This window comes from Primulina huaijiensis, chromosome 13 (assembly GCF_012295235.1).
Source record: "Primulina huaijiensis isolate GDHJ02 chromosome 13, ASM1229523v2, whole genome shotgun sequence".
Classification (NCBI taxonomy): Eukaryota; Viridiplantae; Streptophyta; class Magnoliopsida; order Lamiales; family Gesneriaceae; genus Primulina; species Primulina huaijiensis.
The window spans coordinates 17,037,976-17,057,039 of record NC_133318.1 but is presented as its reverse complement, the minus strand read 5'-3'; the positions used below and the strand labels follow the sequence as shown (position 1 = coordinate 17,057,039).

General features: G+C 34.8%; 2 protein-coding genes and 1 long non-coding RNA gene across 10 annotated transcripts; 2 read left to right on the top strand and 1 right to left on the bottom strand.

Moving 5' to 3' along the window:
* Positions 1-271: 271 nt before the first annotated feature.
* Positions 272-15,220, bottom strand: LOC140991388 (uncharacterized). 2 transcript variants are annotated; one of them, XM_073461313.1, is made up of 12 exons: positions 14,955-15,220; positions 5,025-7,032; positions 4,598-4,837; positions 4,322-4,451; positions 3,167-3,319; positions 2,843-3,060; positions 2,694-2,763; positions 2,097-2,303; positions 1,449-1,687; positions 1,293-1,371; positions 1,061-1,201; positions 272-750 (listed from the first exon to the last, which is right to left on the bottom strand). In XM_073461313.1, exons 1-12 carry the CDS (start codon positions 15,082-15,084, stop codon positions 544-546), a joined length of 3,822 nt encoding a protein of 1,273 aa, XP_073317414.1. In that variant the 5' UTR covers positions 15,085-15,220; the 3' UTR covers positions 272-543. The 2 variants fall into 2 exon arrangements, with proteins under 2 accessions (XP_073317414.1, XP_073317413.1); XM_073461312.1 differs by lacking the exon at positions 14,955-15,220 and having other exon boundaries at positions 273-750; positions 5,025-7,201.
* Positions 5,308-7,286, top strand: LOC140991389 (uncharacterized). The gene is made up of 3 exons (XR_012177858.1): positions 5,308-5,441; positions 6,289-6,372; positions 7,149-7,286. It is a non-coding gene; the product is annotated as an uncharacterized lncRNA (long non-coding RNA).
* A 685-nt stretch (positions 15,221-15,905) lies between the features above and the next one.
* Positions 15,906-17,983, top strand: LOC140991397 (uncharacterized). 7 transcript variants are annotated; one of them, XM_073461328.1, is made up of 3 exons: positions 15,906-16,040; positions 16,741-16,826; positions 17,193-17,983. In XM_073461328.1, the coding sequence occupies exon 3, from the start codon at positions 17,235-17,237 to the stop codon at positions 17,763-17,765; it is 531 nt and encodes a 176-aa protein (XP_073317429.1). In that variant the 5' UTR covers positions 15,906-16,040; positions 16,741-16,826; positions 17,193-17,234; the 3' UTR covers positions 17,766-17,983. The 7 variants fall into 7 exon arrangements, with proteins under 7 accessions (XP_073317429.1, XP_073317428.1, XP_073317426.1 ...); XM_073461327.1 differs by having other exon boundaries at positions 16,741-16,857; XM_073461325.1 differs by lacking the exon at positions 16,741-16,826.
* Positions 17,984-19,064: the final 1,081 nt, after the last annotated feature.

The window sequence follows — 19,064 nt, the reverse complement described above, 5'->3', positions numbered from 1 at the left end:
ATATTATGATAGAAATTTTATCATAGAAGTGACGTAATTTGATGTAGAATGAATTTGAAATCCACTTACAATTGATTCGGCCAAACCAATCCAAGCGCAAATAATTAGAGCGCATGTCAAATTTAGGGTTTTTACAAGAAAAGAATTGCACCATCATAGCAATGACAACTGGTAACAAGAATACACATCTTCATATATCATAAGCAAAGAAAATCAAAAGCAAGCATGCCTTTGTGCTCCAAGAATCTAGTTTAGGAACAATATCAGTGTTAAAGAGAATCACGAGATTATAAACATCATTGTCAAAGAGTGACACATTGTACAAAAAATTGATTGTTTTGTACATATCCAAAATGAGCTTTGAAGTGCAGTGAAGCAGAGCAGAGCACAAAATTTGAAGGGGTAATTTTTTTGGTAGATGCTGTCATATTTTATACACAGTTAACTGAAATATAACACCGCCGCCGCCGCCGCCACATGAGCTAAAAAAAAACCCCAAACCCACCCAATGTTATAATAAAAAAATGAAAAACAAAAATCAATTTAATAGTTGCTCCGCCATCGGTCGTGCCAATACCTCCGGCTGTTGTGTCTTTCAGATGAGGTGTCATAACCAGCTTGTCCACCAGACCAGTTTCCTCTTTCAAACGGGGAACTGTAAGACGTCGAGGGACGTCCAGAATCACTACTTTTATTGCTGCTATTCGTTGAAACATTCCTCTTCTTCTCTTCGTTATCATACTTCGATCTCTGCCAAAAAAATTATTAAAAAAAAATTCTCAGTGGAAGGCCATATATACATGTCATGACCCAATCTTTAGATTTTTGGAAGGAGCCAACATCGTAACTGAATGATACAACAAATTCTTTCAACCGAGTTGTTTTCCCCTAGCCTTACGTGTGAGCATTTTAATTCGATTGTGTGCGTAGGATACTTTAAAAATAAATGTAACGAATACGATCATCGATTTTTTCTAGAAAATAACATAATATTTTCCCGGTTTCTGGATTTATTTATTTTTTCCTGCAATAATATAAAATAATTCCATGAATGTAATACCTTGCAAGAATCTAAGAGTACTGTGTATGCCTCTCCGATGATTTTAAATAGCTTGTCAGCATCACTATGAATTTTCTCACCGACATCCTTCCAGAACGTCCCATCGTCTCCTACATCACTCTTGATCAAGAACTGAATAGCCTGTATGAGCACAAACTTCGTCAAAGTAAGCAAATACCCAAGCAGATGTTAACCAACTTGAATGAGAGAAAAAGGGACAGAAAGCAAAGACCTTATCTGGATGATGTCTGAGAGCTGCCTTTCTGTAAGCTTTCTTAATCTCAGATTCTGTATCAGAAGCTTTGATTCCTCTGCAGGTCAGAATTTAGATTAATTGGCGACATTCTCAATGAGGATAATTGAAAAGTGACATGATCGATAGACTTACAAAATGAGGTAAAAATTCAAAGGAATTTCCTTTTTGGCTTCAGCTTCGATTTTCGAAATTAGTCGACGAGCTTTTCTTAAATCCTTTCTGTTGCTTCCACCTGATCTATTTTGAGAACCAGACTGCCGAGTCTTTTCTTGTAATCGACTTTCAAGAAGAGAGATCAGTTTCAGCAGATCATAAGTTGCCTGCTTGTAGTCTCTGATTGTCTCATGTAAAGTGGCTCTCCTAGATAATGCCTGCAAAGTGATGTGAGCAGACATATCAGCAAGAGAAGGTATAAAATATCAAGAAAAGACAAAAAAAGGATTACATATCTATTATGTTTTCAGGGCCATCTCATATATGAGTACATCTATCGGTTATGTTTTCAAGACCTTCTCATCTATGAGTACGTTGATCAGACAATCAAAATATAATGAAAATACAAAATAAAAGGGGATTATCTACATTACCATGGAAAAAACTTCTACCAGATAATTCATCGACTGGTGCAGATAAACAAATATCACATGGTCTACGAAAAAGGATAATGCTTCAAAGCATAACATCAAACAAATATGGATAACATATAGGGGGAAACTGAAGACGACTAACTTTATCTTTATGCCAAGAATTTCTAGTCACTTTTTGGTTATGTAGCCGAACCTTTTGGTAATTTTCATCCAGAGCAAGGGCTACACTACAATCTGCAATTGCATCAATAATCTGACCAATTGATTGGTATGCAGCAGCACGATTGCAGAAGCAGATAGCCATGAAAGGACGTGAATCAACACTTTTTGATATAGCAAGAGTGTAATGCTCCACAGCTTCTGTATACCTTCCAGACTGAAAGTCTTCATTTCCAGATTTCTGTAGTGAACAAAAAAAAAATTGTATCATAATCTGTCAGAGAGGAACACATTTTGGGGGAAAAAAGCAAAAAAGAATACTCGCCACTAAATATAATGAAATTGCAAGATTTCGACAAATAAGACTCAAAAGAGAAATAGAATATGCAAACTTAGTGAATGCGCAGGTGAATGAGCTGATATGAAAAATTAGAACATAGAACTCTAACAAAGATACAGAGTAAAACAAAATGGCTAAGTCGATAATTCTACAACTAAACATGAACGGAGCAAATACTTCAAGAATATTAATAATAAAACCCAAGTGCATCAGAATAGGTCAAAAAACATGTTTGCATATATGTGTGTGTGTGTGTATATTTATTTATATATATAAGTAGCTGTACCATACCTTCAGGTGTAAAAGTTCACGTATAGATGAAGCTAAAGTACTCACAGATTCTTGAGTTATGTCTCCAGACCTGCAATTGAAATATCAAGATCTCAACAAAACATTTGCAGTGAGGATGAAAACACGGTGTTTAGGGAAATCAGGTTTACTTCGTGGTGATGGGCAGTTTTTCTACTTGTTCCATCAAATCAAGAGCCACGTCAAGCCTTCCCAGATGATAGTGGGACTTGGCCTGTAGATACCACCTCCACAACCTTGCATAAGAACTTTTGCAGCTTCGATCATCCAGATGATCAGATGTGAAGTTCTTTTCAGCAATGTCAAGAGTTTGCTCACACAGTTTAATCAATTCATGATACATCCGCAACTGTTACAATTATGATGAAAATTAAAGATTACTCATAAGTTTGAACTCAGGTTGTGATTCAACAAGCAAAAATGCCAAAATTCCGAGATATTGAATTGGTACATACAAAGCACAGAGCCCTTCCTTTCATCTCAAGTAATTTATCTGAGTACATGCTTATCGACAAGGCCTCTGCAATGCTCTCCAGAGCACTATTTACAGCATCATGGGACCTTTCTTTCAAGAGTTTGTCAGACTCATGCATAAGGTTGGAGACTCTCTGCCAAACACAAATTTTGTCATTCAAAAATGATTCAGGAAACGCCCATTTTTTTCTCTTTTAAAATGCCAAATACAAACCAAACACAGAACCGAAACAACCCAACAACCCCACAACCACCCCCCCCCCAAAAAAAAAAAAAAAAAAAAAAAAAAAAAAAAAAAAAAAAAAAAAAAAAAAAAAAAAAAGGAGTTAGGGGTGTGAGTAAAAAATGGCCAAAACTGTATTCTGGATGCATTCTCCTTCATTCTTTCCCTATTGTTTTGGTCATCAATGATGTAACAAGTACGGTATTGCCACTACTAGCGGTCGAAGAAGTTGGAAATTAGTATAGTGTGTGTGTGTGTGTAAGATATTTGCATGGAAAGAAAGCTTTTCAGCCAATGAAATGTTGATAAAGGGGAAGTACACGACTTTTAGAAGGCTGATATTAGCTCTCTGTTTGTAATATTCAAAGGAACCAACAAAAAAGTACTTGATTTAAAAATCTCATAACCCAGATTCCCATTCCTCAATTGAAATCAATTTCTCCTTCAGCAAAAATGATAATTTCTGGTTCTCAATTCGCCTCTAAATGAATTAATCCCATGATCATTGCATCCAAGATGCAAAGTCCTAATGAGCAACAAGCATGGCGTCACTCCTTTGAAATTTGAACTTTTGAACAATTTTATTTCATGGCAATAAAAGTGCTATAACAATGTGGCTTTTGCAAAGTGATCTCATATTCGAGATACCAAGGGATCTATTTATCCTTCTGAATTGGTTGTTATTTAATTCTAAAACCCATAGTAGTAAGGATCAGGATGAAAAACTCGATAAATATCCATAATTCCCAGCCAAACACATGCAGAAAAAAGATGTGTCTGCTATTACACTGCTTCCTTTACTCCAAAAAATTCTTAGATAAAACAAAGCATAGATACCTTGAATATTATGCTCAATCGCATCATCAGTAAACTTTCAAGGTAAACATAATACCGAATAACAATAATGTCCCACCTTTGCCCTTTGTAGGCGATCAGCAGCTTCAATTGTAACTCTCCTGTCTAAGCACACATTAGTCACTGATTCCAAGCATTTATTGTAACATTTAATTGCGTCTTCAACTTCACCCAATACCAAATGACAACTACAATTTACAATAAAAAAATATAATTAATTACTAGGTCTAGTCAACAGTTACACAAATAAAATAGAAAAAAATAGTTTAGCATCATTGATGAAAAGACTCGAGACTGAAAACAAGAAAGAAAGACTAAAAGGAAAGGTACTTACGTCCCAGCCCTTAAGATAACCTTGAAAAAGTTTGAGTCTGAGGCTGCAGCCAGTGTACAATCACTTATGGCTTCTCGCATCCTCCCTAGAGTCATTCTTGTGGCAGCACGGTTGCTATAGCAGAGCAGTAGTGGTTTCATGGAACATTCAAGGTTATTGGTACGTGGGGTAGAATTTATACCCATCGTGTATAACTCCTCAGCTTTAGAAAATTTCCCAGCTTGGTATGCCTCGTTGCCCCTGGGTGAGATTATAACAATTTGCTTGAGTATAAATGATTGTACACTATAATTATCAATACAAAATTGCATCCAAAGTTAACAGGCAGAGGAAGCATTTATCGTAGAATTAAAATGACAAGAGTAAAAAAATAAGCATGACAATATTATCACAAAGTAAGGGGAATATGACCACGCCTAAACTTTACCTTATTCTCCAATGCTCACAAGTGTCATGAGTCGCAGTACCTTCAGAGCCTGGCCTAGAATTTTCTTTGTCAAAATTATCGCCTTGGACTGTGTGATTTGAACCGACTTTTGATTTATACTTTTTCTCGTATTGATGTTTTATTGCTGTTAAGCCATCTTGTGCAGGTAATGAAGTAGATAAATTTGTATTGCTCTCATCATCATGAGACTTTTCATTATCCTCCACAAAATCTTTTTTAAACCCAGCATGTTCTCCTTTTACTCCTGAATCCATAGCTGCAGGTGGTGCTTTGCTGCAATCACTATTTTGATAAGGAGAAAAATCCATTGGGGAACCACACCTGGGAGATTCATGATTTTGCTGGGAAAGGTCAACTTTATCCTCATGATTCTGACCAGACAACTGTTGCATCACAGTTCGTTCTCTTAACTTTCCATTGGCCTTCTTCCCTTTTCTTCTTTTTGTATGTTTCCTATTTGAGTTACTGGCCACGTGATCAACACTTGAAAAGGAGAACTTCAAATCCATATCAGATGAATCTAATCCAGCTAGCTTGCTGGTAATGTTTATCCCATCATTCTCATCTTTATTCATAGTCGGGACATGAAAAAATTCGCGACTATGACAACTTTCAATTTCAACAGATGAAAAAAAAGATGAAGTCTTATTTAACTGAGGATTATCATGAGACAACGGACTCTTATCTGGAATCTTCTCACTCAAAATTTTCAGATGATTTTCATTAATCGAACTTCTTCCAAACACAAACACATTATTTACGTTGGCACACATGTTGCTAGTGAATTTTGCTGTCTTGTCATTGCCTGCTCCATAACTAACGTTCATCCGCTTCATCTCATTGGTTAAATTAAAAATGTGGCCTTCCACGAAAGCACCTTCTGTATTACAATCACTAGTAGATTCTCCATTTCTGCACGAGCCAATTTTGAAGTCATGCTCCACAAAACGTTTGCTCTCTTCAGCTTTTTCCTTGTTCAATTGATTCATCTCGTGAACAAGCTTAGTGGTTCCATCACTGCTGAAAAACTCCCTGCCTCTCAAGCCTCCAAAGGTAAAAACACCATTGAGACAACCATTCTGAAATTTGGTATCAAATACTGTATTCTCTATGCCCCCATCTTTAACATCAGATGAACGACCATTATTACAAGTGGGATTTTTCTCGAGATCTATACTTATTTTGGAATCACTATATGAACCAAACATATAATTTATATTATCTTTTCCAATACTATCAACAGATTTGGAAGATAATCTGACATGAGGTGGGGAAACCTTCTCGGAATCTCCATAAGAGCCCAATTCAAATTCAGCCATCACATCAGGTACTACATTTCCAACTTCTTTATCGATTGCATCATTGTTCAATAGTTTGCCAGGGTTTTGACTTTGGGAACCAAAATTACACTTCACAGATCCATTCCCACAAGCACCAAACACAAAATTTGCACTTTTATCTTTTCCAAACTCATCACCACTCTGTTGCGATCCATTTTTCTCTACACAGTGTTGGTCTAACTTCACACATGAAGTGGGATCATACTTATCAGAACCAAAACCATCAACTTTAGGGGACTCATCTACTTTCACCGTAGCGCAGCCAGCCTTCCTTGCACAGAAAACAAAAGTACCATTTTTCAAGCTAGCTTCCAAATTTGAACTACTTCTGTCAGAGGCAAAACGAAAGTCTCCATCTTTTGAGTGTGAATTAGATGTTGAACTGATCAAACTAGAACTAAAATAAGAAGTCTGATTCCCCGAACTCTCGAACTGTTTCAATTTTCGATTTATGTCTGCATTCCTTTCAGTCTCAGTTGATGCCAACTTTTCACGACAACCCTCGAACACATTCCACAACTCACCATCAGCTTTAAGTTTCCTATCAAAACCATTTAACCCCAAATCAATCTTCGCAGAATTTAGAACACTGCGAGAAGCTCCCATTTGTTCTCTGCTCATCCTTTTCGGCCTTGGTTTTATTCTACCTGAAATATTAGCAATTTCGGAGCCCGTTTTCGAGCAATCGAATCCAGCAGTGTGGCTTGGAATGGAAGTAAAATCGAAAGGTCCCCAAGACATCGAATCCCGATTCGTTTTGCAGTTTGTTTTGGGCATTTCAAAGGCGGGTTGAGCTGTTGTGATCGGCGGTGACATCTTTTCGCAGAATTTCAGGGCTCCCAGAGTTGAAAGTTTGGAATTTTTTGCGCTCTTCGGGTTTCCTGGAATCGAGAGGGAGTGCCAGGGCCTGCGGTATGGTATGTGAAAGGGTTTGGTTTGGGGTTCGACGTCCGACTCAGTTTATTTGAACATTACACAGTATCTTAATGCCGCGTTTGGTTGCTCACATAATTTAGCGGACTGATAATAACATAGGGTATTTGAAATACAGTCGATGAGATTATATTCTTAAATATATAATTGATCTGTTGAAAATTAATATATTGAATATTGAACGTTGAATATTTGAATGTTGAAAATTAGGTAAAATTAGGTGTTGAATATTGAAATTTGTGTGTGATGATGAAGGTAATGATGTAATTTATTTTTGGATTATTTGTAAAAAATTTCTATAAATAGATCTCTCATTTGTGAAAAAAATCACAATTGAATTGAGAGAAAAATATTATAAAGTGTGTAGTGTGATAATTTTGAGAGTTTGAGATTTTTACTTTTTACCGTAAATTTTTACTTTTTCACAACACGTTATCAGCACGAAGCTCTAAAAGTCCTCCATATTTTTTCAAGCTCCAAAACAGAAGAAAAATGTAACAAAAGTAATAATATTTATTTTATTGTTTATTTATTTATTGTTTATATATTTACTATATAATATAATGTTATTATAAATAATAAAAATAAATTTTTCAAAAAACTTGTTATAAATCCTGGGAGGATGTTAAGACGACATCCCACACTCCCGGTAAGGGATACGACAAGTATAAAAGCCTATAAGGTTTTTAAACAAAATATCTTATGACACCTCATTATAATATTGTGATATGATATACATAATTATTTAAAACATTACTAATATTATATACACCATATTATTACCATAAAATTATACAAATACATACATTTATTTTCTTGTACACCAACGGTCATAAACGGTAACAAAACGGCTAGTTTTTGCCCTATAAATATGATCTCACAAACACATTCAATCACTCCAACTTTCTCTTCTTCTCTAAAATTATTCTTCATCAAATTTTTGAAGAAAAAAGAAGATGGCTTTCACAAAGTTATTTTTAATTATTTTGGTTATAATACTCACGAATCTTGTACTTATCGGAGAATATCCTCCTCATGTGTTTTCTTTATTTTTACGAATGCTTGTATTTGTTGTTTATCCATTACTTTGTATTGCAATATTCATTAACTAATAAAATGCATCATAATTTTTTTTAGTACCACCATGTCAAACTTGACAAAGCTCGAATTTGTTGCACTCGACATTACGGGGAAAAATTATATGCCATGGACTCTCGATGTAGAAATGCATCTTGAGTCATTGGGTCTAAGCGAGACCATTAAAGAAAATGGTATATCTTCATCACAAGAAAAAGCAAAAGCTATAATATTTTTGCGTCGACATCTCGATGAAGGTTTAAAATGTGAATATCTCATCGAAAAAGATCTCATGGCTCTGTGGAAAGGATTGAAAGAAAGATTTGAACATATAAGGGAAGTTATACTTCCGACCGCCCGTGATGAATGGAATATGTTAAGATTCCAAGATTTTAAGAAAGTCAGTGATTACAATTCAGCGATGTATCGAATAATCTCGCAGCTAAAATTTTGTGGACATGAGGTCACAGAATCGGAAATGCTTGAAAAAACATTTTCCACGTTTCACGCATCAAATATAACTTTACAGCAACAATATAGAGTGCGTGGATTTGCGAGATATTCTGAGCTCATCGCCTGTCTTCTTGTGGCGGAAAAAAACAACGAGCTACTAATGAGAAATCATCAGTCCCGACCCACTGGATCATCAGCATTTCCAGAAGTAAATGCTGTAAGTAAAAATGAATTTAAACCTGGAAACCAAAATCAAATTCAAAGACAAGGTTTTGGTCGAGGTCGAGGTCGAGGTCGTGGTCGTGGACGTGGACGTGGAATTGGTCGTGGTCGTGGTCGAGGCCGTGGTTTTGAAAACAATAGAGATAGTTATTTTTATAACTCATCTCAAAAGGGCGTCACGAACCACCCACAGAAAAGGCATCATGAGAACATGAGTGTTAATGAAAATCACTCGAAAAGATTTGAAAGTTCTTGTTTCAGATGCGGCACTCCAGGACATTGGTCTCGTATTTGTCGAGCCCCTGAGCACCTTTGCAAGCTCTATAAAGAATCGATAAAGGGGAAAGAAAAAGAGACCAACTTCACTGAGCGAAGTGACCGTTTGAGTGATTCAACTCATTTTGATGCTGCTGATTTTATGAATGATTTCTCTGGAAATGATCAATATGTTGGTGGGATAGAAATGAACAATATTGATGCTGCAGATTTTCTCAATGATTTCTCTGAAAATGAACAATATAGTGGTAGAATATAAATGTACAATAATTTATTTTTCATGTATTTATATGATAATGTTTTATTGTACAATTATGATATGTGTTATATTTAAATATGTATTGTCATTAATTTTTTTTCATTGCATATTTTTTGAAGTTCAAATATGGAAAATGCTATGAGCAAAGCTGAAGTTTGCATACCCGATAGTGGTACAACGCACACTATCCTCCGAGATAAAAGATATTTCTTGGAACTAAAACCAACAAAAACAACGGTGAATACAATATCAGGTCCTGTAGACTTGATTAAAGGATGTGGTAAAGCACAATTTTTGTTACCTAATGGTACAAAATTTTTGATCAATGATGCTTTATATTCACCACAATCGAAAAGAAATTTGTTGAGTTTTAATGATATATATTCCCATGGGTATGATACTCAAACAATGAATGAAGGGAATGAGAAATATATGTGTCTTACCACATATAAATCAGGAAAGAAATATGTGATTGAAAAACTACCAATGCTCCCTACTGGATTGCATTATACACATATACGTCCCATTGAATCAAACATGGTAATTGATAATTCTTCAATATTAACCAATTGGCATGATCGATTAGGACATCCTGGTTCAACAATGATGCGAAGAATTATAGAAAATACACATGGTCATCCATTGAAAGACCAGAAGATCTTTCAGAATAATAAGTTTCAATGTAAAGCATGTTCTCTTGGAAAACTTATTATAAGACCATCACCAGCCAAAATCCAAACTGAATCACCAATGTTTCTTGAACGTATTCAGGGTGATATTTGTGGACCAATCCATCCACCATGTGGACCATTCAGATACTTTATGGTATTGATTGATGCCTCCAGCAGATGGTCACATGTATGTTTATTGTCAACTCGAAATGTTGCATTTGCAAGATTACTTGCTCAAATAATAAAATTGAGGAATCAATTTCCCGATTATACAATCAAGAAAATTAGACTTGATAATGCTGGTGAATTTACTTCCCAGACTTTCAATGATTATTGTATGTCTATGGGAATCATTGTTGAGCATCCTGTTGCTCATGTACATACTCAAAATGGATTGGCTGAATCATTGATTAAACGTCTGCAAATGATTGCTAGACCAATGATTATGAAAACAAAGCTCCCTATTTCTATATGGGGACATGCAATTTTACATGCTGCTTCATTAATTCGCATCAGACCAAGTGCATATCATAAATACTCCCCATTGCAGCTTGCATTTGGTAAAGAACCAGACATTTCTCATCTGAGAATTTTTGGATGTATGGTGTATGTGCCTATTGCACCACCTCAACGAAAGAAAATGGGACCTCAAAGAAAGATTGGAATTTATATTGGTTATGATAGTCCATCGATCATTCGATATCTTGAACCACAGACAGGCGACGTGTTCACAGCACGTTTTGCTGATTGTCATTTTAATGAGGAAATCTTCCCAATGTTAGGGGGAGAACAGAAACATACCGAAAAAGAAATTACATGGTATGTATCATCATTGTTACATCTGGATCCAAGAACAAAACAATGTGAAAAAGATGTACAGCAAATTGTGCACTTGCAAAGAATAGCAAATCAAATACCAGATGCATTTGCAGACACAAAAGGGGTAACTAAATCATATATACATGCTGCAAATGCCCCTGCTCGAATTGAAATTCCGAAGAAACAAATTGAAGATAGTCATGATGTCATTAAACGCCTGAAGCGTGGAAGGCCAGTTGGTTCCAAGGATAAAAATCCTCGAAAAAGAAAATTCATAGAGAAACACAATGATCACAAAATAGAGAATGATGTTCCTGAAGAAACACATAATGATCACAAAATAGAGAATGATGTTCCTGAAGAAACACATGATGATGAAAATGTTTTGTCAGAACCACAAACTGACGAGAATCATGAAATCTCTATCAATTATATTAATACTGGAAAAATATGGAACCGAAAAGATATAGAAGAAATTGATGATATATTTTCTTATAATGTGGCAATCGACATCATAAATGATAATGAAGATCATGAACCAAAATCTTTTGGTGAATGTAAAAATCGGCAGGATTGGATAAAATGGAAAGATGCCATCCAGGTTGAATTGGATTCGCTAAATAAACGTAATGTTTTTGGACCTATAGTCCTTACACCTGAAGGTGTAAAACCTGTTGGATACAAATGGGTTTTTATTCGAAAGCGAAATGAGAAAAATGAAATAGTAAGATATAAAGCTCGACTTGTTGCACAAGGTTTTTCTCAAAGGCCTGGAATTGATTATGAAGAAACGTATTCTCCTGTGATGGATGCAATTACGTTTCGGTATTTGATTAGCTTGGCAGTATCTGAAAATTTAGAAATGCGTCTTATGGATGTTGTTACAGCCTACTTATATGGATCACTTGATAGTAATATATATATGAAAATCCCTGAAGGATTTAAGATGCCTGAAGCACAAAGTTCAAAACCCAGAGAATGTTATTCTGTGAAATTACTAAGATCATTATATGGGTTGAAGCAATCCGGCAGAATGTGGTATAATAGGCTAAGTGATCACTTGATGAAAAAGGGATATGTAAATAATTCAATATGCCCTTGTGTTTTCATTAAGAAAACAACATCCGGATGCGTAATTATTGCTGTATATGTTGATGATTTAAACATCATTGGAACAAATAAGGAAATTCAAGAAGTTGTGTCATACTTGAAAGAAGAATTTGAAATGAAGGATCTTGGAAAAACCAAGTATTGTCTGGGTTTACAAATTGAACAAAAAGAATGTGGAATATTTGTTCACCAGACAAATTATACAGAAAAGATCCTTAAACGTTTTAATATGGACAAATCAAATCCTTTAAGTACTCCAATGGTTGTTAGATCATTAAACATAGAAAAGGATCCATTCCGTCCATGTGAAGATGATGAAGATATTCTTGGTCCAGAAGTACCATATCTAAGTGCTATCGGTGCCCTTATGTATCTTACAAATTGTACAAGGCCTGATATATCTTTTGCCGTAAATTTATTGGCAAGATTTAGCACATATCCAACAAAGAGACATTGGAACGGAATTAAACATATATTCCGTTATCTACGAGGAACGACAGACTTGGGACTTTTGTATTCAAAAGATGCTAATCCAAGTATAATTGGTTATGCCGATGCTGGATACTTATCTGATCCACACAAAGCACGTTCTCAAACTGGATATGTATTTACTCGTGGAGGCACTGCAATTTCTTGGCGTTCACAAAAACAAACACTTGTAACAACTTCATCAAATCATGCCGAGATTATTGCACTACATGAAGCAAGCCGTGAATGTGTGTGGTTAAAATCAATGACCCAACATATCCAAATCTCATGCGGATTATTATTCGACGAGAAGCCTGTGATACTATAAGAAGATAATGCTGCATGTGTTGCTCAAATGAAAGAAGGATACATAAAAAGCGACAGAACTAAACATATTCCTCCTAAGTTCTTCACATTCACCAAGGAGCTTGAGAAGAATAAATGTATTGATGTTCGTCACATTCAATCAAGTGAAAACTCATCAGATCTCTTCACAAAGGCACTTCCTACGTCAATATTCAGAAAGCACATATATAATATTGGGATGCACAATCTACGAAATTTGTGAAGAATCGTTCGTGTCAACATGAGGGGGAGTTTACGTGACTGCACTCCTTTTCCCTTACTATGGTTTTTATCTCAATGGGTTTTTCCTAGTAAGGTTTTTAACGGGGCAGTATAAAAACACGTAATGAAGACAATCATTATGATCATCATCACAAGGGGGAGTGTTGAAAATTAATATATTGAATATTTGAATATTGAATGTTGAATATTTGAATGTTGAAAATTAGGTAAAATTAGGTGTTGAATATTGAAATTTGTGTGTGATGATGAAGGTAATGATGTAATTTATTTTTGGATTATTTGTAAAAATTTTCTATAAATAGATCTCTCATTTGTGAAGAAAATCACAATTGAGTTGAGAGAAAAATATTATAAAGTGTGTAGTGTGATAATTTTGAGAGTTTGAGATTTTTACTTTTTACCGTAAATTTTTATTTTTTCACAACATGATCAATGTTATTTTGTAAATTTTCTCTAATAACGTATTTGCCCTTCAAATTTATGACTAAAGTGGACTTCCACCCAAAACTCATAAATAGTCAATTGCTCTTTATATATATATATATATACTAATTAAATATGCATACGCTTTGCATATATTATTATTATTTTTTATTTGATCAAATAATACTAAACAATTACATGAAATTATTTTCAATTTAGAAGAGTTGTTCGATTTAAAAGAGAATTTTTGTTTAAATTTTTTTCCTAAGTAAAATATGAAATGACTTGAGAAAGTTTTTAGTAGGGTATGAAGGATAATTATGGAATTAAATATTTTAGTTTCTTCTAAGGTCTAAGGGGTCTCAAACTTAATAATGTAGTATAGATATTATAGATATATAACCCCTTAGATTTTTTATATGTTGCACATTTTTTCTATGTTTTATCATATTCAATAGGTGAGTGACATTCTATCAGTGTTTATATAAGTGTGCACGATAGATGTGAAACATATCAAAACTATATAACATTATACATAAGTTTTTATGCATATCTTGATGGTATTTTGCATGATTTTTATTTAAAGTACACAAATAAACATATATGGACAATGCTTATGTAAGTAAATATACATAGATACTATTTGTGTGGCATATATCATAGGATACTAATGTTAGCCAATATATATTTGAAACATAGTGAAAAAAGCAAAGATTAGTAAAATCAAAATTAAACTCAAAACTTAATTTGTTTTGTGGAATGAACTCAACATACAGGTAAGACAATAATATTGATCATGCAATGAAAACAAACAGTTCGTAATAATTTACAGTACCCTTAAAAAATATTTTTCTCCTCCCACGATACTTTGAGTTCCACGATGAACATCAGATTCATTAAGATACAACGGAAGAACATGTAGCAATTTGACAAGAAATCTGCAACAAAAACGAATTGAATATATTGTCTCAGGAAGGAAGCTCACACGAACGAGACTCTTGGAGGAAAATGCGCCTTGGGGTTTTTCGATTTTCTAATTATTTTTTATAGGAGGTGTTAGACGCTATTTCTTCTTATGTTATAATGCCTACTGTAATAGACACTCAAGATGTTGTGGGGATATGTCAATGTATTTTAAATCTCAAATCATCATCAAGGTTTAAAAGTGGGGAAAATTTTTTACAAGGGTGTACTAGCTTAGTCGAGCTGCTCTAGCTCTAGCTTAGTTTCAATTTTCTACTCATCCTTTTCGGCCTTGGTTTTATTCTACCTGAAAGATTAGTAGTTTCGGAGCCCATTTTCGAGCAATCGAATCCAGCAGTGTCGCTTGAACTAGAAGTAAAATCGAAAGGTCCCCAAGATATTGAATCCCAATTCGTTTTGCAGTCTGTTTTGGGCATTTCAAAGGCAGATTGAGCTGTTGTGATTGGCGTTATCTTTCGCAGAATTTCAGGGCCCCGAGAGTTGAAAGTTCGGAATTTTTTGCGGTCTTCGGGTTTCTCGAAATCGAGGAGCGCCTGGGCCTGGGGTATGGTATGCGAAAGGGTCGGGGGGTTTTGGATTCGATGTTCGACTCGGTTTATTTGAACATTACACAGTATCTTAATGGCGCGTTTGGTTGCTCACATAATTTGGCAGACTAATAATAACGTATTGCCCCTCTAATTTATGACTAAAGTGCACTATGCGCGCGCACACACATATATAAATATAACTCTTAGAGTTTTTATATGTTTTATCACATCTAATAGGTGAGTAATATTCTATTTGTGCTAAATTGCTATATGTTCTTCCATTGTATCTTGAGAATCAGATTTTCATCGCCGACTTCAAAGCACGAATGGAAGATTCATATATTATAAATTAAAATAAAAAGTATAATCAAATTCATATTTTGCAAATACAAGTGATTTATTTGGAGTAAAAATTTGTGTGAGACGGTCTCACGGGTCGTATTTTGTTATACGAATATCTTATTTGAGTCATCCATGAAAAAATATTATTTTTTATACTAAAAATATTACTTTTTATTGTAAATATCGGTAGGGTTGATCCGTCTTACAGATAAAGATTCGTGAGACCATCTCACAAGAGATTACTCTTTATTTGGATGATATATTTGATAAAAGTATTTTTTTTAGAAATAAAAGTAAATTTTAACTATTCGAGTTACCCATCTATCATTATATAATATTTAAAACTACGTGTCTTCGTTGCACAAGCGCAAGATACGTGTCCGATGATATCGTGAACACAGTAGCGTCTTAAAAACTCGAGAAAAACCCGATGTCCAGATTGTTCAGAAACTTCGAAGGCTGGCGAATACTGGATTATTGAATTCAACGATTTTATCCGGGTGATGGGTTACTTCTGCTTCTCATAAAAATTGAAGTCTTTTTGCGGCCTTTGTTTTTGTTTTTTCTTGGTAATGGGCAATTGCTGTATTTAGCTGTGCTATTATGTTTCATATGAAGATTGATTCTCAAGAAATTTGTTCTAATTTATTTGTAGAAGAAAAATGTATGGTCGAATTGTGGTAAAAATATGGTTGATCAGATATGTGGTGTTACAGATTTGTTTAATAGATCGATATTGTCTTAAATTTAGTCTCAAGTCGGGCTAAGCAATGGAAAATGAAAGGTTAAAAAAATGCATTTGATTGTCATCGTTGTTGCTCCTTGTTAAAGCAAATACAACACTTTTAAAGAGATTGCTAAGAAATAGTTTAGTATCCAGTTTGTGCTAAGTTCCTGTTAATAATGGATGCCAAGAACGTTAAATTCTCCTCCCTGGTTCACAAATTTTAAGAGACTATCTGTACTAAAATTTATTTGCAACATTGCATAAAATTATTTGAAAATTTTGACTTTTGTAAGGACTCATAGTACCTTTTAGGCTCACCCGGTCCCCCTTAGCCACTAGTATTTTTTCTCTTTTTTGCCTTGTTCGACGCTATTCATTAATCTCTTCCATTATATCTTGTCCTACATTTATTGGAAATCACATTTCAAACTGGAATGACTTATCTAATTTTCCTATTCATCTGCTGTTAATAGGTTGTTGTTTGAGAGATCAAGTGCTGTATTGCTCTGACAACAGCTGGCCACAGTATTCAAAATGTGCAAAAAGTTAGAAAATTTGAGTGGTCTCTGTATCTGGTTCATGACTGAATAGTTCAGTTTGATTGTTTGAATTTTATCTTTGTGGCAAGCTTGATTGATTTTGTGTAGATGCGGAGTCCTGTCATTGAATGTTGTCGTGGAAATGGTGCAAAATGGGTAATCTGTATAGGTGGCGTGTGATAACCTTTTCTTATTCGGTTCCTATATTGTTTTCATAGCATTCAATATTTCTAGTACATGCATTTCTGAATGAAATAATTATTGGAAACTCTAGTATCATCCCTTTTCTTTTCCTGTTCCATTAATAACTTATTATGAAATTCCAGCATCTTATTATGTTCAGAAGTCATCAATACGCCTGAACCTTTCTTTTTATCATGCACCAGATAAGAGAGAAGTGGAGCCTGAAGACAAACGGTGAGGTGGATATGACTGAACAGCTACCTGTGCATTGGTCTCCGGCAACTAGAGATGCTTTGGTCAAAGTGAATATGGAAGCTCCTGTTTCTGGTGATAACGTTGTACCTGCTGGAGGCTTTGGAGCTACAAATGATATAAGCAGTAGCGTTTCATGTGCTGGTGGTTTCACCGATATGGAGGCCCATCTGCAAAATGACCAAGAATATGGAGATTTAGATGGTAAAAATTCTGGACCGTCTACTTCTGTTGAAGACATTCCAGAAGTTTGTGAAATTGATTTCAAAGGCAATGAGAACGTTGGGGAGCATGTGACCCTACCTGGAGATTCTTGTGAAGCAATATATATGGAAACTTCTCCCACAGCTGACGAAGTTTTAAGGGCTGGAGGATTTGGAGCTACGGATGATATCAGTAGTTTCCTTCCAGTTGCAAGTGATTTCACTGATTTTGAGGCCCATATTCGTGATGTTGAAGATTATGAAGATTTAGAGAAAGAAACTGTGCGGCCTGGTCTTGGCTGGACTAATGATTCAACATGAATATGTTGCGATTGCAAGTTTATACCGAATCACTTGTTTTGTGATAGATACTGCTTCCTTCTACATAAAAGTCCTTTTTAAATGTTCAAGTGATTTGTCTGTCAATGACTTCTGTTTTCCTTTATGGACTAACAGCTGATTCAGCCTTGCCCTTGAGAACAATGCATCTTGTCTTTTAAATAGCTCTTTAAACATTAACTAGAATTTAATTTAATATACTCTATGGTATTATCAACAAAGCGTAAAAGCGAATTATTGCTTTATCTCTGAGATCAGAAGTTAATATCATAACCTGAAATGCAATATATTCCTTGCATTTGAAGGTGAAGTCCTCAAAAGTGGAAATGCCAGTATATTGTGTTGTAACTGAGATTGAGAATATGAAGTTCTACATTTTTCACATTTATGAAGCTGTATCCATGTGCCTTGAGCTATAATAATGAAGACTGATGTATCTTTAAGGTTGCTTCTGGTCAAAGGAATACGCTCTTCAAAAGATTCCTTGTCCAGGAGCTAAAATCCCGAGGGGATCATAAGTCAATTTCCTTATGAAGAAAGCTTCCCAGTGAATGCCAAAGTGAGCTTTCCATTCTTCTTGTGAGAGCTATAATGAGGCACGTACTGTTTGATCACCAGATTTGACATTTCACAAAACTTCTGATTCTGTTGTTTTGAGACAGAATGTGACAGTCTAAAATTGTAATTCGACCCGTCGATATCAAACAAGATCTTCGTATCAAATCAACTACAAATCATAATGAAAAGGAATGTGTAGTATAAAGCTCAAAAGATATACTTTCATAAAGAAAGAATAATTTGGTGAATATAAGCTATAGATTATGTCAACCATATCGGCGAACATATAATTGGTAGATTTGATTGACTGCGGAATGTAGAGACGTAGCCAATAACAAAGTCATGATTTGTGGATTTTAATAATATATAGATGGATAAATTAATTCAATATGTAAAATATTTTAAGAATTTAATTTTACCTTGTAGTCATCAATCATTGTTGTTAATTCAAGTAGTGCCGGACAAGTGTGCTGCTGTTTGGCCCATTATGTTTGGTGGAAAAATGTTAAGCGTTGAGAGGAATAGCTTGAAGCAATAAATATTGATTTGATTGACCAATCGAAAGTATCATTTTTGAATTGTTGTATGGTTTAAAAATATGATATTGTTCGACGTCAAGCTTTTGATCCTACGACTGGTAATCGAGTTGATTTCATATTTTCGATTTTCATATACGGGAAGGTGGTGTACTTGTAAAGAGGTTGCAACGTGGCAATCCGATAG